The following is a 24,689-nucleotide window of genomic DNA, read 5'->3' as shown; positions in this document are numbered from 1 at the left end:
TGCATACACACGTTCTACTTAATTGATATGCAGTTTGAAATAATTTCACCAACTTCAAATTCGTGAAGAGCTGAACAATCGTATAATAAATGAATATTTGCAGTTATTCATTCTTGTTTAAACTGGGCTGAAATATTGCACAAATACTTAATAGTACTCTAGCACTCTGATTCTTAAACAGGTTGCTAAAATCAATTTTATTGTTATATTGTACCGGATAGTCACATGTATATGCACGTTCTACGTATAAAAATACAATCAGAGATAATTTCGACAACTTCGACGTTATAAACCAATCTGCTGGATTCATAAATTATTATAACAATACTTATCAGTCTTGTCTTGATATAGTTCGGATCAAACAACATACATCGGACAAAATTTTAGTCGTCGTAATCAGTGGATATCATCACAACAAGACAACCCTTATGGATTATGAGGTGACAACAACCAGTGCAACAACAAGAATGAACATGATGAAAGTTCTAGCCATCTCACAGGTTGCTCAACCTGTTAGATATAATTTCACGTCCATTAATGAAACGCGCCAAAACTTTTATAGGTATTTAACAGATATTTTTGATAGGTTGCCAAACAACATCGATAGCCATTTATCTCGTCTCCTTCTACTTGGAAATACTATACTCCAATATTCCGCATGATTTTGGCTTCAGAAGTATCATCCCAGAGAAATTCAATTCATAATTTATTACAGAATCAATAACTTTAATTCTTCAAAATAAATACATCGGAGATTTCTATAGGCAACGCAAATGAATGGCTATGGGAACAAAATCTGCGCCGGTATATGGTACTTTAGGTATACAGACAGTAAATAGGTAAACTGCATGGGAAAGTGGTAGTCACATAATGGCGGATTCAAATAGTTTTCAGATATTTTTTCACTTTGTAGAGCTATTTTTCTTGTCTTTTCTTTGCATTCTTTTCAACGCTTGACATTCAGACAGCATTTTCATATTGAAATAATATCATTAAAGAATTTATCAAGGAACCTCACCACTACTACAATTTTTTCAGTGTGTTTGTTAGACAGAATACATAACGCCTATTGTTCATTTTAAAAGCGAAGCATGTTTTAATAATAAATGAAAAAGGTAAAATCGAAGCTGACAGTTTCCATAAGCCTGCTGATAGCAAGCAGTATCTGTTACTCAAAGCACTTATCGGTAAAAAAACCATTTTGTTTAGCCCGTCGCTTATGCAGCATATCGTATCGAATTCTGAACTAAAGCCACTATGACAGAACGAATAGAAAGTTATACTGAAAAAAAACAACAGTTCTTCGTAATCAGTATCAGGTGTCAGCTGTTCGTTTATTATGCTAATGTTTAACATAACTGAGACTGAAAGATTTGTGAAGTACATATACTGGTTATACCATCAACCGTTTACGCACACAGAAACAACTTTAATTTAAAAAGAGTTTCTTTGAGTTTATATATTGTAATGACACTGGTTCTCAGCTTGACAATGCATTTGAAATTCTCATTGAAAAGGCATCCATGGGATTTGAAAGCTTTGGTGTTTGTAACTGCTTTTAAACAAAAATCCTACCGTAACTACCGATCTGTCAAAAATGAAGATAAGAGTAGACAATCCGGAATAAGCAATATTCTTCGTAATTTCATTTGAAATTTATATAAACTGTTGCCAGTAACTGATTTTCGTGTATTTCAACCTTTAGCCTGCTGGCGGCTTGCGATCAGACTTGTCTGCGCTGTTTGCTATTCAGTCCGTTAATTTTCAGTGAAAACCCCTTCGAATAATAAATGATACTGCCCAAATTGAATGATAGATCAGTCCAAGAAGGGCAGAAAATAGACAGTTACTTGATATTTACACGAGAGGTTTTTTAGCTTACATTTTAACGCTATGCAAACATAATATATGTTCATTGATCTGTATTTGATTATAACGAATGTTTGATTTGATATTTGTTACGGAAGTATAAATCATTCTGCAGCATTAAATCAATACGTTAAAGCTATATTAATAGTTAATCGGTCATATTTATTCAGTTGGTCTTTAAGAGAAAGTTAAAATGTTTTTTGGCGAAATTTGTAGAGCGCTTAAGCTTTCAGGTCTTCAGGATTCCCTATATACCATAGGCCATCGCGGCTAAGTAAAGACACTTCGGAATCCCTTCCTTTGGTGTTAGGATATTGACTGTTTTAGTTTTACAATTTAAGATAGTTCAATGTCCCTTTACATGTATAGCTATATGCTCTTTCTTGACGGAATACCAAATATTACAGCAAAATACGTTGAAAACAGTATCTAGGCATGTTTCTCCATTACTTCTCTATAAAAGGTTTAAACCAATTCTTTATAAGATTTGAAGTTTACTACACATTGCCTCAAATGGAGACTACAGCAATCAATTTTGCTAAAAAGAATAAAGCTTAACGATCTTCGGTTTCGAATGACCATTGACACATTTTCTTACGAAGCAAACCCCTCCCTCATGTCCATAGGTTTCATTTAAGAAACACATGACCTCATCAGAAGTAACAAAGTGTTTACAAATCTATTACAGCTTCCAAGAACTTGCCCTTTGTTGATTTTGTGTTGCGTTGAACTAATTTATATTTAAAAAAATCCACGCACGTTTGATAGTGAAGCGGTTAGAAAATAAGCCCAACGTCAATAAAAATATCATTATATTGATGACATATACATGCAGGTAAAAAGACGGTGCATTAATCTGTATGCATTTCTGATTTCAACCACCTAGCCTAGGTTAGATAATAGGAGTATGGCGACATACATATTCTGGTTATCTTAAATTAGCTGAAATACTAGCTCTATCTCAGAATACAGACAAGTCCTGTCATCACAATACCGGCAGCGATTTTCAGCGTATGTACATTCGAGTAAATATTATTTCAGCTTGTAAATGTGTATTTCATTATTTTGGTCAACAGGTATATTTCTAGCAGTTTGATGATAGGTCTTCGACAGTTCTATTATTTTGAGGAAGTTGAATCAAAGGTTTAAACGTTAGGAAAGACCTATAGCACAAAACATTGTAGTGAAGATACAGTTAATTCCCTCTGACCAAACCGCTACTTATTAACCGTAGGTGTTATCGCAGTTGGTCGATTATGGAACATTTCCCAAAATTGGTAATAAGGTTTAAACATTTTTTTTTTATATCCGAGCTGTTTTTTCTATTGTTTTGTATTTTCATATGTTGGTCTTCAAAACCGAAAGTATTATGCTCTCTTATTTATCACATAGTTTGCGCGTACAACATATATTTTTAATCAAAGTACATGCATTTATAAGATTGTGTAATGGAGATAAGATATCAGGGCAAAGCATTAATTTCTTGTGCATGCCTCTCAGAGATTTAAATTTTAAAGCGTTCAGTTATTTGTTGAATACCCCTCGTATCTATTATAGTCTCGTTCACGTGCATTCTATTGTAATGTTTAATGTAACTTATACCACATGCACATGTTTATAACCATTCTGTAACAAAAATAAATACATTCATACTATATACCGACATTTTTTCGGAAAATTACCTTAAACAATAAGCAGAAGGACGAGTGTACTAGAAAACTTTGAGGAAGTTATAGACCATTTAAGACATAATTCAGACAATTTGAAACCTTTTTATCTGTTTGTATATCTTTCAAAACACAAACAGTTTTGTTGAAACTATAACAGTCACATAAGGTATTTAAAAAAAAAAAAGTTTTAAGCTTTTTTTTACAAATTATTCTTTAAGTTGGATATGGCAAGATAAATTGCAATGCCTGTATGCGGAAATAAATGTTGTTATTGATATTGTTAAAAGCTGTTAAAGTGACTATGACAAAGTTGATTATGGCATAAGATCGAAAATTGTTTGGCCCTTTAGACCCTTTTCAATTTGAGAAAAGCTTACTATTATGTATTGCGCTTATTACTGTCTCATCCGTTAACAATACAAAAGACGTATTACAGTAAATTATTTGGAAGCAAAGGCACGGTATTAAACATATAAATTTTACATATTTATTACATATAAGAAAATTTAATGTACAAATACTGTAAAACAATCCACAAATTATTAAAAGACTTAAAACCAGTAGATATTTTTTTATTTAATATGCACATGACATTTCAGTAACGTCCAACACATATTTGTTCATTCTATACACGGGCGTTTGATATAACGTATCGGTGATGTAGACGACAAACTTCATTTTCACAGTAATACCATATGTACAAGTATCCAGGTGAGATTTATGTTGTTTTCTTATGTATGTAAAGATTAACAATAAACTTTGCGCACACGAAACTACACACGCATAATCTGTACAAACGACTGTTGAAATGAATAACTTTTAAATCATTGTTGTGTATATATGAAGTGGAGTTGTTGAAGATGCTGGGTGATCTTAAATGAATAACCCTTTTACTATTGATAAAAAACTAATGTATTACTTTAATTATTATTTATGTTTCAAGTTTTCAATATAAATCATATACATATGTGTCCTGCTTCACCGTTTATTTGTTACTTGAACAATGGGAAAGGGGGTATCTGAGGGCAATGGCAAACAGTGCATAGATAGTATATGAAAATATATTCTGCACAATTTTCAATGCGCTATCTTGCTTCATGAATTTATAAGAAGAAAAGTCCAATTCACTCTAGACCAACCCTTCTGGTACTCATATTTCACGATCTGAATAATTTTACTATACATTGCGGATACAGTTAAAAACTAAGCCAAAAAAAAAAAACTTTTTATGTACAGTCTGAACTGGGGATTGAATGCACAGTAAACTACTGGGTTAAACACACTGTTCATGTATGGAAGTCGCAATGAAATCTGAGCTAATAAATTTAGTTCATACTCTTCTCCCGTTTTCAGCACCTCTCGCATGAGGATTTTTACAATGAAATACGGCGTGAAACAAACTATGAACACTATCGATACCGCGAGCATCTTGAAAGTCAAGTTTCTTTCAACAGCGCATTTAGCAGAGTTGTATCTTTTAGGCTGTTTATGTCCATTGAATATTTTTTGAAATGTAGACTTAGAATGACTGCCTGATGACAAAGTTACTTCATCTTGTAAATGTCCAGTATCGCGTAAAGATGGACAATCACTGGGATATTCATCGCTTGGTCCTGAATCTTGTACACTAGAACTTGTCCGTGTAGCAGCATCATTTGACATAACACTCTGTCGACTGTCTTCTGTAGAAATATCTAAATCTGATATCTGTTTACCATCTACATAAGAACTAGAACTGACTTTGCGTTTTTCATTTTCATCTTTGTCTGATGTTGGTTGTTTGGTACTTATTTCATCTTGACTTTGAGCTTCATGTGATGGAGTACTGATTTCCATTTCAATAACTTTTGGTTTTGGATGTAATCTCTTCCTTGTCTTCTTTAACTTAAATATGGTGTAAATGATGTGAGAATAAGCGACGGCTAATGTCAGACAAATCATTAATACTAGCAGAAAGTCAATGATAGTGAATACTGCAACACTGACTGTGTACTTGTCATCATCCGTTGTCGTACAATAATGCCCCTGTATAGTAATATTCAAATCATTTTCTTTCACATTAACCTCAACACTGTCATAGTTTGCAAAGTTTCTCACAGATAGGGCAAATCCAAAGACAATAATAGCAATGACAGCGTACTTTGTTGTAACTAGTGTCATCTGCTTTCCAAACGGGCTACATATTTTTCTGTGTCGGTCAATAGCCACGACCCAAAGTATCAAAGCAGAAGAAGCAACTGTCCAAAGGCCAACGAAATGTGCAAACTTGCACATGAAACTCGAGGTATATTTCACATTCACCCACATCTCTATAATGTTTGGAATAAATAGGACACACACTACTAGGTCTACAATTGCCAAACATGCAATCAGCATGACTGTGGAGGACCGCTTTGACTTGTAGGTGTAGAATATGAAGGTGAGGATATTCCCGACAATGCCGGCGACACCAAACAGTATCATGCATATAATCACTGGAAGTAAATGCCGGAATATATCGTATCTGGTCCGTTCAAGGATGTCGTCGTTGTCGCTTGTATAATTCCTCATGTTTGAAGTCTGCAACTGTAAGGTAACACAAAACATATTTCATCAACCTACTAAAATCATAACTGAAAGTGTCATTTTTTTCTGCTGAAAGTGAAGTCCGAAAGGGAAAACACGAATGAATAAAATCTATAACATACTTTTCCTTTAGATGCAAACAACGAATATGTACGTCCGTGAATACGTAAGTGTGATTGGATTTCAAATATGGCTATTGAAAGATGAATGCACAAAAGAATGTATTTAAATTTCAGATAATGCAATGCGATATAATTATGGTTGCTGCACTTTCGAGGATGAAAAAGCAGCCCCAGTCACGTAATCCACATATACTTAGCTCTGTGAGAAGTAACAGGTACTTGATATTTAAGAAATATATGTGTGTTGGGTAGAGGTGGTGGGAATCTCCGACATAATTTACCGTACCGTTAGGTTAAGCTAAACTATTTACCATTAGGTTAAGCTAAACTTTAAGTTCACATATTGTCAATGATATTTTAGAACAGCCTCATACTTAACTATTATGTGATAATCCGTTCTGATTTTGTTTAATATAACAAAAATGGCATAAGCATGTAGTTGTAATGTATAAATCTGTATTCTAAATGAATTCTAGCAAGAAAATCTTATTGTAATTACGAAAACGCACCGAAAGCCTTTATAAAGGGGTAACTTAAACCTGTTATATGTCATTTTAATACAACGTTCAATGCAAGTAAATTGTTCAAAAGATAGGAACTTTAAATTTCAACAAGTTGTTTATTTAAACTGCTCTTAGATATTAAAACGCGTATTGCGAGACCTTTATTTATGTAAGACCATGAATTTAGGTCTGTACAAGTGCAAAGCACGTACATTTACTGCAAAAGGACGATAGATATTAAAATGATATCTTGAAATACTTTACTGGCAGACTAACCACTAGACTGATAATTAAGATATTTCTACGTTTCCCCCTATTTTTTTCCTAATTGCATTTCAAAGAATAATGTTTAATGTTAAAAGAAATATAAATTTCAAGTTCCTTGGCTTTGAGACAGATACAAAATATATATTATTACCTTTAACAGAGCGAATTCCGAATACTTGATTTAGAAATAAGTATTTACTTTTTTATATAAAACATGAATTTGAATTTCAAACAAGTTGCGGACAACTTCCCTGTTGTTACCTTCCCTTCTTCTTGTTTATTTCGCGTATTCGCCTTTTTTTATATACTGAAAATACAGACAAACTGAATGCATCACTTACTCTTCTTTCTTTAAGAATTCAATACATCCGGTTTGTTATTACGTGTATATTAGTCATAAATCATAACTACTATTATTCTTCTTATTACAAATAAACACTACTTTTCCGTTCAGATTTATGTTATGTCAAACATTTGTGAAATAAATATCTTAAGTTAGCAGTTTTTTATGTGTTATTATCATATGGTTTATTTCTGTAATGAATATGCTTGAATTGAATATTTAACAGGTGTTTATATTAATAACCAAGTAATTATTTGAAATTGTTGGATATACAATCAGGTGTTTACCAAAAACAATTTCACAGCTGTGATGAGCAATGAGAACATGACTAAAGGAAAGTACGGGTATTTTAGATATTTTGCCTCTCGGTTCATACATCTTTTTCTTCCTTATTGACTAATGTTACGCTATTACCGTTTTAAAGCGACTATCACTAACCCACACATCGTGGTGTTAGATTAAAAAAATCAAACTTTTGCTTTATTCACCTATATGCTGCATATTCGATGTTCTTATAATGTATATTGTTAGGCACCCCGCCTTGTCAGAACTTGATGTTATTTACCGTTTACTTTTGTGTCCAAGATTTTAGATCTCACCGGGAGACCAGTGCCAGCGCGCCCCTCCTCGTTTTCCCAGCTTATCCATGGCTGTCGGTGGTCAACCCTATCTGTTTCAATTGGTTATCAACTTCCTTACCCAACTAGCACGGGTATTCCTTCACAATTTAGCCCCTAGACCCTTATTTGTCCTTTAAATCATATTCATCTCTACACTGCTCTACCTAGGTCAGACGCCATCTTTGTTGTTTACTTCGGTTGTTTCCGGTTGTGCTCGATTCTTTACGAAACCAAATAAATCGAGTTAGATGTCCACGGAAACACCCGAAATGCGTTATCGGAGCTCTTCTGCGTCATCATGTTGATGACGTAGGCAGAACATCTATGACGGGTATAAATACCCCGGTTTCCGTCTCTCCTTTGCCAATCAAATCTCCTCCTAAAGTGTAGGTGACCCTTACTGGAGGTCATTCGAATATTTAGCTCTACATTGTTTATATTCTATCTTTAGATCTAGAAGAGCTTAGTACTTATGCCTAGACCGAAGAACGAGGTTTGTCTCTACATTTCTACAACAATAAAGCTCTACAATGAGTAGCCCTGGTCTCTACGAACTGGTACTAGTGGTCTCCCCCAAAATTACCCCACCCAGAGAACTACGGATAATCACTATATAGAATTTACACTATCTACCAAGATCTACACGACTTAGACCACCATATTGTGCAAGAACACTATTAACATATACAAATATATTCTTATTAATAGATATACTCTACGGTTATAGAATCTTTTCTCTACGGTACACTATGTAGAGCTACTACGAAGAGCCTATATTATATATATACATAATACGTTGGACTTAGTCTTATATATGAAGAGATATATATCACCTCATTAAAACTAATAACCTTGAGCTGGTGTTGTGTTGTGTTATGTAGTGTAGTAACCATATACTTATTACAAACCCAAAGAGGTCCCCAGTATAAAGGAGCTGTGTTATAGAAATGGAGTCTGACCTGGAATCGAACCCAGGGCCAATTGTTTAATAGAGTACCTGATAGAGACTCCTGAATGAGCCATCCGGCCTCTTAAAGTTTCTATTTCTATATGTATCCTGACATACATAGGTAGAGCTATAGACTCCATGGAGAGCATGTACCGCTCGGTCCCTTAGATATAACAGCTAGCGCCTAGAAACGAATCCTAAATGTTCGCGTGCAAGGGCAGGGTACGGGCAGAACAATATTTCATCAAATTCTGTTGAAAATCGTTGTTTTCTTATTACACTTAAAATAAAAACATTCGTCTACAATTTCTGATAAGGGTTTCCTGGTTTATAAAAAAAAAACGGAATTCCTGTCAGCAAGAATCACGTGATTTTCAAAAGAGCGCACACGTTTAGGTATCGCACACTATTGTGACGTTTTGAAATAAAAACAAACAAAACAATAACATAAAATGAAGTCAGTACACTTAAAACGTTAACGATGCAGTCAGTGACTTCTCGTTGGCCTAGTGCGGTAACGGTATTCGTATGATATTTTTTCGACGTGAGTTCGATTTCAAAACCCGTTAAATTTTGTCTTTTTTTTTTCTTCACTACAATTAATTGAAGACTAAACGAGTTAGTAAATCTAGTTCTAAAATGTTCACTAAAATTATATGTCACAACTGACACGTAATTATGTCTAAATACACACCACCTTTAATATGATATAATGTGTTAAGCTTTCCATTGATATTTTTTAACCTGTACGGGTTAGTTTTGTAACAATCTTACACTTACAAGCATTGCCCGGCCATAATTTTAGGATTGATTGATTAATAGATACTTCCAATTTTATACAAAAATAAGAAACAGAACAATGAATTAGAAACCAGAGAAAAACAAACTTTTCACTTTAATACAGGCATTGCCCGGCCATAATTTTAGGATTGATTGATTTATAGATACTTCCAATTTTATACAAAAATAAGAAACAGAACAATGAATTAGAAACCAGAGAAAAACAAACTTACACAAAGTATGTAATGCAAACTGAAAAAAATGGGGATCGAACTCCCGACGAAAAGGTATAATAGAAATACCTTAACCGCTCGGCCAAGGAGGAATCACTGACTAAATTGTAAACTTAGTGTTTTTACTTAATTTTATGTTATTGTTTTTTTTCTTCACTTCTAAACACCATAATACTGTGCGCTACCTTTAGTTGGCGAGCGATGTTATTGTACTTTTAATAATGGAACGGTCCGTTATTTAGGTAGTGTTATTCAGTACGACAGTGGTGCTAACCTAAATAAGGCGAAGTAAATCATGCTGACTTCCCTAATTGGTAGACGAGTATATAAATTGACCCATCAAACTACATGTGCACTTTTGATTTGCTTCCAACGTGATGATAGCGTCTAAATTTACTGTTGCATCTCGTTCTATATTTATCAATGTTTACAAAATAAAGCGTTGTAACGGTTTATAAAAGTACATGAAAAAACTGCAAAAATTCGAATGTTCCCGTAATTCTGGAAACTATAAACTGGTCAACCATTATGTTTCATGTAAACATATGAAACAGTGGCGGTATTTTGCCTTTCGGTGATAAATTATTTTAAAAGTTACAATTCATAATGTGTGGGTTAGTCGCTTTAAACACTTTAAAGGGGCGAGATGGGATTGTATGAAGTATAACTACATCGGTAGTTGCGAGAGTTCCAACAAGGGCCAGTCACACATTGACAAGGTAAATTATCAATAGGACTTAGTGATCACCAATGCCTTTAACAGCACTTCATGCTATCTTAACGAAATATCATTGATAATTCATATTTTGCTTCTAGGGAATCGATCCTACCGATTTTTGTCGCGAAGGGACGAAAATCGGGATCGATCCCTCTACGGTAACATGTGATATATACCGAAAGAGATATCTTATCGAATTAAAAAATGTGGTCTTCCGGCACGTGCACAGAACGTCTTACTTCGGATTTTGTTTTGGAAGAATACGCTTTTTCCTTGTGCGTAATAAGCGTCCACATAACTTGTGTGAACCGCAACGTCTTGCACATCAGTACAAATATGGCAGTATTGTTTATTTTCCAAAATCTGCCTTTAAATTGATACAAACGCATATTTCTGGTCAAGCTGATGGACTGTAACGATTCCCGATTGAGGCATTGCCTTACTTTCATATTATGGTTGCAAAGAGCTCTAACGATGCTTTTTTATGATTTACATATCCCCATTAATACTGGTTTTACGAAAATATATGACAATAGAGATGGTTTGAATTTGGATACAGTCAATTACCCTCATCCTGATATGGACGTACCCCGTGCAACATATTACGGGACTTATTTTTGCACAGCCAATAAGATTCGCCAGAGTCTGTTCATATCCTCCGTAATATATCTGTTTCCCAAAATTCTTCTTCACCATGGATTTCATATATATTTTTATAACGAAATTAGATCTACCAATGAAGTGCACCGCAAAACTATGAGAGTTAGGATAGTCAACATGACTCGAAACATCAAACAGGAAGTCTGTGTAAAACTTTTCTAAATCTAACACAGAGAATGGCGGGGCTTAAAGTATGAGGTTTGGTGCCAGTGAAACCACTTTAAACTCCCTTGTGGCGGTTTTACCACTAACCATTTCAAAGCAAAGCTATGCTGTGTTCCTTCTTCATGTTTGCATGTGACTGTTTCTTACTTCTATGTATTTATTATTTTATTCGTTTTATGTATACATGTGCTCAGCTGGTGTGCATGTTTCCATGTGGAGTGGTTTATGGCCACGTTCTTGTGCTTGGCATTTGTCCTTGTTATGTCGTTACGTGTTTTTCCTACCGCAAACATTGGAAATTACAACTTTGCCAAAGAAAGTTATATTTAACCGAGCTAAACATAAAATACAGTGTAAACATTAGTCGTAAAAGCTATAACTGATAAATTTGTTGCTTCTTCAAGTATATTCTAGCAATTGTTCGTATGAATGAACATTTGTATTGAATAAAATTAGCTCTTGTTTTCCAAAAAAATATCCATTTAGTCAATGACATTTTGGATTTTAATGATCTTACAGATCTCTCAGGTACTTTTATAAGACTATACGCTTGTACAATTTTTATCATAACGCATTTCTAAATTTGGGATGGCTTATGAAAATGATAGTTTTTACTAAGAAATTGATTAATTCGTTAGTGAAGTTTACTATAGTTAACTCATAAACTGGTCTGTAACTATAGCAGCTTTATTTACTACTTGAAAAGCAATAAAAACCACGTTTACTAATTGTACTTCGTATTTACTTCAATGACAAACCTGTTTAAGTACAAAAGATTTTCATCGGCGTTGTGATGTTTGACGTTGAATTGAACTAAAATGCGAATTTTGCACATTCATTTATTCTTTTATTCATTTATTCATTTGTTCAACATTTATTCCATGAGGCGATTACTGCGATGATCATTTCGTTCGGCTTACTAGGAAACAAAATGTGAGAAACCACATATTGACAGCCGACTAGGTATATTAAACAGAAAACGGTTTGGAAGAAGCAAACACTAAATTATTAAAAGGCTGTGTCACATATAATTGTCGTGACGACTGTGAAATAAAAATTCCTTCTTAAAAGAATGGCTTGGCTAGTTGAGGAAATAGAGACCAGAGATGGCAATTGTTTCAAGCTAGTTAGTGTTCGATGCTTGAAAATGTAGTATATGTAAAGAATATTCTGAAAGTACAATGTTTTGTAACCTATTCGCTCAAGCTGCATAAAGACTTTTGTTTGTTAATTTACACTAACCCTTTACAGGCTAATGGGATCGGCCACAACATAGGCACAGAAGATTGCGGTAAAATTTCCTCCGCGATACCCATTTGGCAGATAACATTACATCATCGCTTCGGTCAACATTACTTCATCGCTTCGGTCAACTTGTCTTCTTCTGTTGTATATCACATCATATTCATTGTTTCAAAAGTCAACAGTCCCTTTCTAGGCTAAAAGGTAGCAACCAATATTTGACAGACAAAGGAATCTTTTATATTTAATATGTATCAGGAAACAGCCATTATTATGTAGATTTGCTTTCTTCGTATCGAAAACCCCTCTTTCATTTCAGTTAAATCTCATTATTTTTGTTAATGCCGTCTATTTTGATATTCGTTTTGATAGCACATGTCAGCGAACATTATCAGGACTCACTGCAGGAAGTTGCTGTTTTTCGTTTAACTAAAACGACACACAGTTATACTGCAATCTATATATAAACCCACTATGATATTTTTAGACTTTGTATTTCGCAAAGAAAGCTCAAAAATAATGCCCGGTTGAAAACAACGCATCCATTGGACAGCAAAGGCAGCGTTGACCAATCTATGGAGTTTTAATATTTTCCTCCTTGATTTGATTTCGTTTCCCGTCTTCTCCTATTACACTAAACTACATTCGGGAATGCAAAATAATCGAAAACAAGCTTCAGTCCAATAAAAGGGGAACAACAGTAGTTTAACATATATGTTTATTTATAGCTATAATGAATATATATCAAACTGTTTATATATGATTTTATCTGATCACACTTTCAAATCAATATATTTCACACACACACACGCACACACACATCACACACACACACACACACACACACACACACACAGTTTTACTAAAAATTTGTAAACTTTAGTATTATTGTTTGACCTTTTTATATTATTTCCAAGTTTGGAAAAAAAATCAGCTGATACAAAATATATAAAGATTAAAAGCGAAGTATTTTGTTGCGTAACAATCCAACGAATAGAACTGATATAATGAACAAAAACAAACTTCTAACATTCGCCATCATTGAACAGTCCGTGCTTTTACATCATGATACTTGCTTCGAAACATGTGAGGAATTTTATATGCAAACATACTTTGTAAAATTTTGGAAGAGGTGTACAGTTTTTCACAAACAAGTAAATTTTTTTATCTATTCCATATAATCGTAATGAGATAATAATTTACTCAAACGATTTTAGATAAAAATACAAATTATTCAATCTAAAATGTTTACTTTACTTGTATTTTGTCTCCTTTATTTTCAATAATAATATGTTTCCCTACAACTCTATAACTTTTGGACAGAAGCAACATCCCGATATTCTTAAATGAGAAACTGTGGTGGCAGGTAAGGCACGGTATTCTCAGCAAGAGGCAAATATGTTTTAAATATGTGATAGGCAAAATATATACACCAGTAATCTACAGTCATGTCAACAAAAGAAATTTGTTTGGATTTTTTAACATAAAGAGTAAAAAATATAATGAATTGAAGTCTGGGCTTTTGAAGACTTTCTTCAGGAACTTGTACAACTCATACTAGATTAAAAGCAAGTATGAATATGAGAAAAGGAAGCACAATATTTTGTTGCAGCAGAGCATTATTCTTCATATAGTTACTTAATTTGTTTACTAGTAATCAGTTTTGAAAAATCATATTTAGTGAAATATAGGTGAGAATTTTTGTCGGTCTGCAATTCTGTAGGTTTGCTCACACTATACCAACAGATTACCCGACTTCGTGCACGACGTCTGAACATATTAATTACCATCTGAGCTGCTAGATGAAGAATTATCTATCATGAAAGTCTGATTTATGATAAGGACCAAAATCAAATAAAAACAAAACGATCTAACCGGAGCTCAGTACAGTATAAAATAGAAATAAATACCTGTAAATATAGTGATATCAAGACAACCACTTCTGTGTAAAGTCGACCGGATTGCACTTAATTAACACACAATGAAATAACAAATGAATCGTATATGCAAATTCAATAAAGCGGCATTAAAATATTAGCATATATATAATTCTTTTAATTATTATGATTGATAAAAAAAAAAAATCAGGAAATTATCATTGATTTTGTTCATATACATCGAAGATTACATAAGATCGCGTCAAACAAATTTTAAAGACAATTTACCTACGACCGATTATATTTATACTAAATAACTATATCTAGATAATATACATAGTATTATACAGTCATAATTTATTTGTGTCGGCCTTGATAGACGTAAGCATTGTGCTTCTTGTTGAAGCTGCTCCTGCTTTCCCTGGACCTCCTTCAGTGTAATATGGATTAGACTGCCAAGTCGACTCCTGCCCCGACAGTTGACTTCCGTATACAGGGTTCTGAACTGGGAGCTAAATGGTTACGTCGGTATTTATCAGACAGACCTGACTGTAAATCAGCGTATCCTTGTGACTCAGATTTGGACTGGTATCCTCGTATGAGTTTTCTTTTTTATTCTTCTTCTTTCTCACGCATAAGCCACACAGTTACCATAATAACAATTAGAAATACAACTGGGATGCCGACTGCCAACGATATGACCAATATCTTACGACCTGAAATAATTTTCGACTTTATTTGTCTTTATGTCAAACATTTTGAATGATTCGCCGTCTAATTTATTCATTTAGATTCAAGAGTTGCTGTTATTTTAAAATTGATAACAAAATAAAACTTGAATTAATAATGACACTTACTCTTGTCATTTCGGCTGGCGGCTCTAGCGGTCCTGAAAGTAGAATTAAATTGAATTGTGATGATGGTTTGCAAAACGATACTATAACAAGAATGTTTGTAGAACGCATATGCCACCCCCCACCACCCCCACCCGCCATGATGGGTTGTCCCATATTCTGATCCGTGATCACTATGACCATGATCTTTGATCTACTAACCGCGCAAACAATACGGGTTAAGCCCAATCATGTTATAAAGATTGAAGATACTGGGTCAAGTGCTTCTCAAGTTATTAAATGTTTTCGAGGTTCAGGCCCCTTTGATCTTGAAGTTTGTCTCACTAAACCCCACTGGGATCTTCGACTTTATAAGCCCAATAATGCTACCAGTCTTGAAGATTCTAGGTCAAGTGGTTCTCAAGTTATTCGTTGAAATTGCTTCAAGGATCGGGTCCCTGTGACCTTAACATTTGGCCTACTGATCCCAAATACAACAGGTGTCATCTACTTTAAAAGCTCAATCAAGCTACCAGATTTGAACATTCTGGGTCAAATTATTTGGCGGAAACCTTTTCAAAGGTCCAGCCTCTGTGATCTTGACCTTTGAATTAATGACCCAAATACTATAGGGCTCATCTACTATCAAGCCCAATAATGTTATTAAGTTTGAAAGTTCTGGGTCAAGTGGTTCTCAAGTTATTGGGCGAGAACCGTTTTTAAGTTTGCGGCCCCTTTTGACATGATCTTCGACCTATTGTCTCCAAAAATAATAGAGGTCATCTACCTTGAAAACCCTATTATGCTGTAAAATTTGCATGTCCTGGATTAAATGATTTTTGAGGTATTGGCAGAAAACCTTGACCTTTGACCCCAAAAAATACAGGAATCATCTACTATGTAAGTCGAATTATGCTACCAAGTTTGAAGGTTCTGGATCAAATAGGTCTGAAGTTGTCGGGCGGAAATGATTCGCTCTACCAACAGATGGACCAACCAACCGACAAGTGCAAAGCAATACACCCCGCTTCTTCGAAGAGTGGTATAAATATCATTAGACTGTCTTCATGTTCCTGTTGTTTTGTATATTTGCTTGATTAACTATGAAATGGAACAGTTTCAGAAACAAGAACGAAATGATAACGAGAACAACAGCATAGATTTACCTTAGACGTTGAACAATGGACCGGAGATTTCTTTTTTGTAGGTTTAACGTCTCACCGACATAATTAGAGGTCAAATCGCGACTTGAGGTTTGCAGTATTTAATTATGATTTCACCTTGTGTGAAGTTGCGTAGATTTTATTAAAGGAAATGACAAAGTGCAAAAGGGAAAGTAATGTCGTCAAAATAAAAGTAAAAATTATGGGATCTTGTATACGATCTTACCTATGACCCTTACAGCCTGCTTTGAAGTTTAATGCATTACTTCTACTTGGGTACAGATTGTCTTAAGAAATATACAACGTTTGTACATTATCTAAGTAATGAGGGGAATAATCTTGTGAAAGGGAAGTGTTATGGAACTTGGTATGTAAACTAACAACATGGTCTTTAAGGTTAGTGTGAAGTTTCCATCAAATGCATAAATAAGTTTAACACATATATATTTAAAGTTTGCGTTATTTTGAGCCATTTTTAAACTGAATAAAGGGAGTAATTTTGTCAAAATAAAGTAAGACTAATGGGACCTGATAGTGAATTTGATCTATGATCCTTTCAATCTGCTTTGAAGTTCCAGTGCAATACTTTCATTTGTTTTTAGAGATGTTCAAAGGAAATATAAGTTTTTGTCACATTTGCTTTGTCAAAAATGGGAATATTATGTCAAAATAAAAGGCAAAGTTTTAGAACTGGGAGTGTAAATTTATAACTCAAATGTTTGGGTGGAATTTCAATCATGTGCACGAATAAGTTTCAGAAATACCGAAAGAAATTTAAATTTTAGGACGTGATCCAGTTCAAAAGGGCAGATAATTTTGTCAAAACAAAAATCGGTTTTAAAAGCTCATTGGAGCTTATGTTATTTGTTACATTTGCACCGACTTTGTAAATAAAATTACTTGACTTGACTTGACCTGCTATGTGAACTTGCCTATAATCCTACAAATACATAATAACATTATTTCTGCACTGGTTCCCTAAATTGGACGGGGCGGGGTAGGGACGAAGGGACGGGACGGGTCAAAGTGATTCTGTATAGCCTCCTCCATCAAAAATAAAGTTTACATGGGTATAAAGAAACGCTCTCACACAAAACTTCCGACAGGCTGGTTTTCCGTGGTGTGTTACACACTCGGGTCGAGCCACATGGGTTGATTCGTATATACACGTCGCACAGGTTGCTCGTAACTATGGTTTTTGTATAGAAAAAAAAAACACACACTTTATCAGAAAAATCAATGTAACTTTAAATCTTTAAGCAAATGGACGCTAGGCAAATTTTAACTTAATTTACACTGAAATAATTATGTGCAAACTCGATTGCAACGACAACACATAAAAATCTAAATATAAAGCAAACTTCTGAAGATATCCCCACTGTGTTCTTTCAAATGTTTTTTCCTATCCAAGTTTGTACTATTGGTAATTACACTGGATATAGGTGCGATAGGTATATCCGGCCCGAGGATAACTGTTTAGGTTGTGATGAGGCTCGGCACTCGTTACCGCCTAAACAGTTACCCTCGAGCCGGATATTTCCATCTGCACCTACAATTAGCGGCATGCATTATTCAACAAGCAAAAGTAAAAATAAAATCAGAAGAAGTAAACAGGAAAGACGTTCAAAGACAAAAAACGATGTTCAGTTTCCGGTTATGGTTATGTTTTATCATTTGCAGCGTAACGTAATGTATTATTTATAATAAAACGTTGTTTATTGTTATATTTAATTCTAAAAGGAACAAAGAGGAACTATCAATGTATTTGGTTTTATCTCGCTTTGCGTAATTAAATATAAATAACTGCATGAATCTTCTACCTAGATGTACACATACGAGTAATTCAAAGCAAGAGAGTCATCTTTCACGCCGGGTGTACGCTGGAGTTTTTCCTGCACCGGTGAAATCACCAGAAACCTCAGTCTTATATGCAAGAAATGCATTACTATATCTATGTACTTTTGCGTGCATGTCTATCATGTACGCTGCTTTAACGTCGCGATGTTCTTGGACCATGGCTTTTGTCCTTGTTTTTATGAATATCCCTCTTTACATTTGATTTCGATATGAACTATACTGATATATTAACTTTTGTACCAAACTTTATATTTTAAACAAACGTTATGCCAAGGAAATAAATATAACTACAGTATCAGCTTGAGTTAGTTCGGAGGAGTTAATAAATATTTATCTTTGCACTGATATTAATATTTTTTCATACTAGTGGCAACATCTAGTTTGTTCATCTGTACATGATATCTGACTCATAAATACCTGTAGTGTTGTCTAATGTAATATCTGACACATTCACAGGCTGTCCATCAAACGTAAGGGATGAATTGTCTGTCATCATATCATAAAGAGCCAAAGCCAGTACTTGTGCTCCTTTCTCAGTCTTCTTGTGACAACTGTATGATCAATTATCAAACTACCCTTGCTGTGTAACATTCAGAATAATCACATTATACGTAACTGGATTCTAAAACCGCTTACTAGTATAATAGGGTTACAAAATACGAGGGACATTCTTTCTAAGATATTCCTGTATAAATACTTGTTGATAGTTCAGAAAGAGTGTAATGGGATTTTATCAACAGTATGAAATCTTAGCATTATCATGCACAGGGTATTTAGATACTACATGTGTGTCTCGGTAGGAACTTTTTAATACAAGTAATGTCTGCTACCATTGTGCGTATCCATTTTATCTCTCAGTTTTTATATATAATGGTCTAGTTAGATCACCTACTATTGTAACTACAGCTTAACTGTTGTGGCAGTTAACGGATATGACGTAATGATTTAAACTGTAGTTCAACGACTGATGAGCATGGCTCCTCTAGTTGGTGGAGATAGGTTATAAAATATCAATTGGACTGTAAAATTACAGCACAGCATTTTCAGTGTTTAGTTTTGAAATTTATTGTTCTTAATATTTCTTAATTGCAATTAAAAGACAGCATGGATAAACGGACCGTGGAAGAGGTTGTCTAGATGATAATGTGACATACTTAATTGTCAAAGGTATTAAAAAAAGAATGCTATAGAAAAGCTTCTATGGGCGCCGCCATATATTGTATATTTACGTTTTCATCTGCGGCAAAAGAGAGAAGTACGCTCTACTGTAGTAGCATCTAAAGCTAATTCGATCAAACGCATGTGCAGAAACACTTCCTGTCTTTGTACTGTACTATACAATAGTCGGTGATCAAACAAAGCCAATACGTAATCAAAATTAACAATTAATTAAGTTCCAAGACTACTGATTAAAAAATACTATAAGGCGTACGCTAAAGAAACAGCATGCATGAGTAATATCATCTCAGTGATTATCATGCTTGATCACTTATTCGGAGCAATGCGTCAATATTCGTTACTTTTGCAACGCGATAGAGCGGCATGGAGCCTTTCAGATGAAATATTTCACAATTTTTTGTATTTAATCTCGATTGTGTTTTTTTTCTTTACTTGGCGTAAACCATCAAAAGATTTCTGAAGATATAACTGCAAATACTCGATGTCTAATAGAATTTTGACGTCATGTACTGAAAAGACAATATAGAAGAAAGCAATGTAAAAAAAAAAACTGGCACCCCGAAAATATTTTATTCAAATAAAACCGATGTTGTAATACATGGAGCTGTATACTGTTCTTAAGTTCTGTCATCTGGTAGACAAACAAATGTAATTTTTTCCAGACAGAGATAATGCACAAAGTCATCATGCTTAGTACATATTGATCACACTCAATTTCCAAGGAATTAGCGTTTTAGTAATTTCTCCATATAGTAAGGGTCTCGGACCTATTAAACTGAACGCCGATCTGCGCGGAATCATGTTTTGTTTGCATTGTTACACGATCTTAAGATGACTGTCCGGACATAATTGTCTAGGTCGGACTTGACATTAGAAAATAAGAAAGGGGTTGAAATGTTATTTTTTTGTGCGTTTATACGGATATAAACCACATTGGGACGTCTAGCAAATCGATGAATCGCGCTAGCCCCTTCCCCCTTGTGGTTACAATAACGATTAATGGCACTATGGGAATATGTGTAGGACCGAGTCTACTATATGACCTTCTTGTGCGCTTGGTTAAAACTCTGCTTAAAATGCAAAGCTTAACAATAGAATATGCACGTCTGTGAAAGGAGATAGATAGTCATGTTAAGTGAAAAGGGACGACTTTTATGCATGATTATTGGAATTCATTAGTTTTGAAAATGCTTAATATCTTAATATTGAAAACAAAATATAATACCTTTTTATCTTAGCTGACCAACATAAATATGTCAGTTTCTTGATGTTGGAAAAGTCGCACGCTTATGTGATAAATGTCCATTCCATGTTAACTAGCATTTTAAAACAGAATGTAAAGAGTTTTTTCTGCAACCTACCTGATACTGCTGATAACAACTTTAATGAAATTATCGCCAAGCATTTTCGGAATAATATATCTCGAGCTGGAAGTGAAAAGAAGAAGAAAATATTTTATAACAATTCATAATGCATAATGTAGGTCATTCGGCACTTTACGTCTATAACGGTAGAGGAAGAAGGCAGATACCTTTCCGGACATTATAATACTTTAATTTGATTGCAACTTTTATATTGTCACATTATTATTTATTTACTGGGATATCCCAGTGTAGTTTGACTACAGTAACCATCAAAGTGTAAAAAAAATAAGCAACATTGCAATGGCCCTTGAACTATTGATATTAGATTATTAACACATTAAAATATTGACAGAGTAAATTGAGACAAAGCAACAATAATTTCATATGATTCAAATCATTTTCAATGTGCGTGTACGTTTCAAATTTGAGAAGAAGCAATACATAAAAGCTCGTTCATCTAGACATTTAAATATACACACATTAAGATAGTAGAAATGCTATATCATATGAGCCACGCCATGGGGAAACCAACATAGTGGGTATGCGACCAGCATGGATCCAGACCAGCCGCGCATCCGCGCAGTCTGGTAAGGATCCATGCTGTTCGCTAATAGTTTCTTCTCCAATTCCAATAGGCTTTAAAAGCGAACAGCATGGAGCCTGACCAGACTGCGCGGATGCGCAGGCTGGTCTGGATCCATGCTGGTCGCATACCCACTATGTTGATTTTCTCATGGCACGGCTCATATATGTTTTATTACACTACTGTATATATCATATGTCTATTACAAACATAATGAGCAATAAACGTTTTTCTTAAATATCTATTAACAATAATAACAGTAGTCTTTTAAGTTTGTTGCAGACAATTGAAACGTCACTCAAAACAAGAATGCGCACATTATAACTAATTAAACCTGTGTAAGGATAACAATTGCTACTGTACATAGGTTTCATGCGCGCATGGAGAACTATCATTCTATAATAATGGAAGGAGAGGCTCCACTTCATTTTTCACACAAAACATTTTAAAGATTTACCCAACACACATTCCAATAAATTCATGAGTTGTCAAACAAGAGAAGCGGACGGACAAATAACGCATGTTCAATTGCAGTTAATTCCATCCAGACATATTTATTGAACAAGAGTTGTTTGTTAAACACATACGCACCCCAAAGGTGGACTTCCAAATCAAGCTGGTATGTAATTTTCTATACTGTGAACTTGACCTTTGATCATATAATCTCAAAACAACAGTGGTCATCTACTGAACACAGACAACCATCATATAAAGTCTGACAACCAAAGTATTCCTTAAGTATTGTGCGGAAACTGTTTTCAGTGTAAAGGTCACTTTGTTCTTTGACCATGACCTACTGACTCCCGCCCACAAGACAATAAAGGTCATCTACCGACCAGTGACGATGACGTTTGACCTACTGCTGCCCAAACCAATAACGGTCATCTACTGGCCATAGGCTTTCATCCTTTGAATTTGACTACTGTTCAATGAAACATACCCTAGTTATTTGCAGACCAATTTACTGACCGACCGACCGACAAAAGAATTAAAATACAACTGTTATAATGTTAGGGAAACTACCATTTCGGTTGATTTCTTCTTGTAGATTTCGTATGTAACTGCGACCTTCAAATTAACAGTGTTTGGAACTTGAATGTTTATAAGTGCAGCGAAACTGTTGTAATCTTCTCCTCTAGAACAAGAAACAAACGTTTAACATTATAAAGTTGTGATTAGCATAACATTTACCTCCACTGAGAATGAAAGACTTCTATACAATTGCATGTAAAAACTAGGACAAAAGGATGCTTACCAAAAGGATACTGACTGAATGCGAACAGTGAAGATAATGATCAGACTGCACGGATGTTCAGAGGCTGATCATGATCAACACTTGTCGCAAAGGCAAAATTAATCGTGTTCAGCTGATAAGGATTAATCACAATTTAAGTGACTATTGTATATTATTCAGATGTGTGCTTTAAAAAATTCAATTCAAAATATAGCAAAACTTGTTATAAATTTTAGCAATCTTACCAGATTCTCTGTTAACATCGTTGTATTGACCGTATCTATTTCCTCTGAAAAGATAAACAACAACAATCCACAATACAACCTAATAAAAATGTACTTTACCCTGCACATTCCGATGAATGTATGTCTAATGCAATTAAGTCTAATACTATATAGTTTATGGTGAATCTGAGAATCTGAGGAAATGCAAAAGTATTATATAGAATCTACAAGAAGATTTCACTTATCGCCGATCATATTAACGTTGGAAAATGATTAAATCTAAATCGGTGTCATGTTGTTTTATGCTGTAAGTTATTGAATTTGTCTAACATAATATTTTTTCCAAACAAAATAGTCTTCATTTGAATAGCATGTGTCCAAGTATAGCACCTTTTTACACAATATGTTACATATTCCTAGCTGGTATATAGAAATTATTGGTAACATACCGATACAAGTATCATTTTCAAGTTGATATCCTATTAGACACAGACATCGTATCCCCACTCTCTGTTCTGGCAGCCAGTATTATTGTGAGCATCACATATAGTGTTGTTGAGGCATCATCTATATCTATATCACAGCCTTTACCTTCCCAGCCGCCCTTAACCTCACATGTTTGATTCTCTGGTTCAAATCCTCTGTATTATTCACAACGCATGGCATGCTAAAAAGTTATATTGTCTAGCATTATAATACGAAAAGTCTATATGAAAAACAACAAAATGAAACAAATTATTCATATAGACAAACTAATATCTCTCTTTTATGTTTCATTACCATTTTATATTTTATCGCTTTTATTAATTGTGTACTCTTATGTACATCTTACTTGTAACTGTCTTGATTCCAACTACATAACAATAATGGTTATTTTCTCATCAAATGCAATATGATAGAGTTAGATAGTTTCAATCACTGTAAGTACACTGAGCGTTCATACCAAACTCATCACACGCCATTCCCTTCCACTGACGTGAACATGAACAAGACCCATTAAATTTGTTGCACTCCACAGTATTATCCCAGTCGCAGTCGCAAGTATAATTGCACTTCACACCATAGTCGTGCTCTCTGCATTCTTTAAAATCATAAAAATAAATTGTAATAAGACTTGCAGAGATCATTTTCTCCTTAAGTTTTCATTGAAAAACTCCATAAAGTTCATTGTTCGTTACATATATTTAAATGTAAATACAAACTTATCAATATAAATACATAAATCCGACGAAAAAATATAACACAGAGGTAAATGTTGCCTAAATACTGAGCTGACAAAACTGAAGAATAATATCAGTTACATTGATTGACATATATAGAAATAAACACATGCTCAACATATGCTACTATGAAACCTTTATTCAAATAGACAAAAAATGCCCCATTTAGTATCTAGATAATTTTAGGACATACAATTACCTCCGTAGCAGAATCTAGATACTTCAAATTGCATGGAATATGCTGCAGAAGGACGCCGTCAGGTTCTATTTTGACATCAACTGTGACATTAAAAGGCTCAAACCTGCCATTCAGTTTAAGAAAGTAACCCTTTACTGTATCTTCTATTCTGTACACACTACCACTTTTAAAGTTTCCAGTGGTCGCGCCCAGGCTGGTAACTGTCAATGTTACTGAGTGGGAATAGATGTCGATTCGTTGATCAGAACGT

The 24,689-nt window shown here is 34.3% G+C and overlaps 1 protein-coding gene across 4 annotated transcripts; it reads right to left on the bottom strand.

The window, feature by feature from the left end:
* Positions 1-4,012: 4,012 nt before the first annotated feature.
* LOC123564359 (octopamine receptor-like) lies at positions 4,013-8,161 on the bottom strand. 4 transcript variants are annotated; one of them, XM_045357881.2, is made up of 2 exons: positions 7,828-8,161; positions 4,013-6,104 (listed from the first exon to the last, which is right to left on the bottom strand). In XM_045357881.2, exon 2 carries the CDS (start codon positions 6,087-6,089, stop codon positions 4,743-4,745), a length of 1,347 nt encoding a protein of 448 aa, XP_045213816.2. In that variant the 5' UTR covers positions 6,090-6,104; positions 7,828-8,161; the 3' UTR covers positions 4,013-4,742. The 4 variants fall into 4 exon arrangements, with proteins under 4 accessions (XP_045213816.2, XP_045213814.2, XP_045213815.2 ...); XM_045357879.2 differs by having other exon boundaries at positions 7,905-8,160; XM_045357880.2 differs by lacking the exon at positions 7,828-8,161 and adding an exon at positions 7,338-7,486.
* Positions 8,162-24,689: the final 16,528 nt, after the last annotated feature.

This window comes from Mercenaria mercenaria, chromosome 2, assembly GCF_021730395.1.
Source record: "Mercenaria mercenaria strain notata chromosome 2, MADL_Memer_1, whole genome shotgun sequence".
Lineage (NCBI taxonomy): Eukaryota > Metazoa > Mollusca > Bivalvia > Venerida > Veneridae > Mercenaria > Mercenaria mercenaria.
Note: the sequence above shows the minus strand (reverse complement) of the source record. Positions and strands in the feature narration are given on the sequence as shown.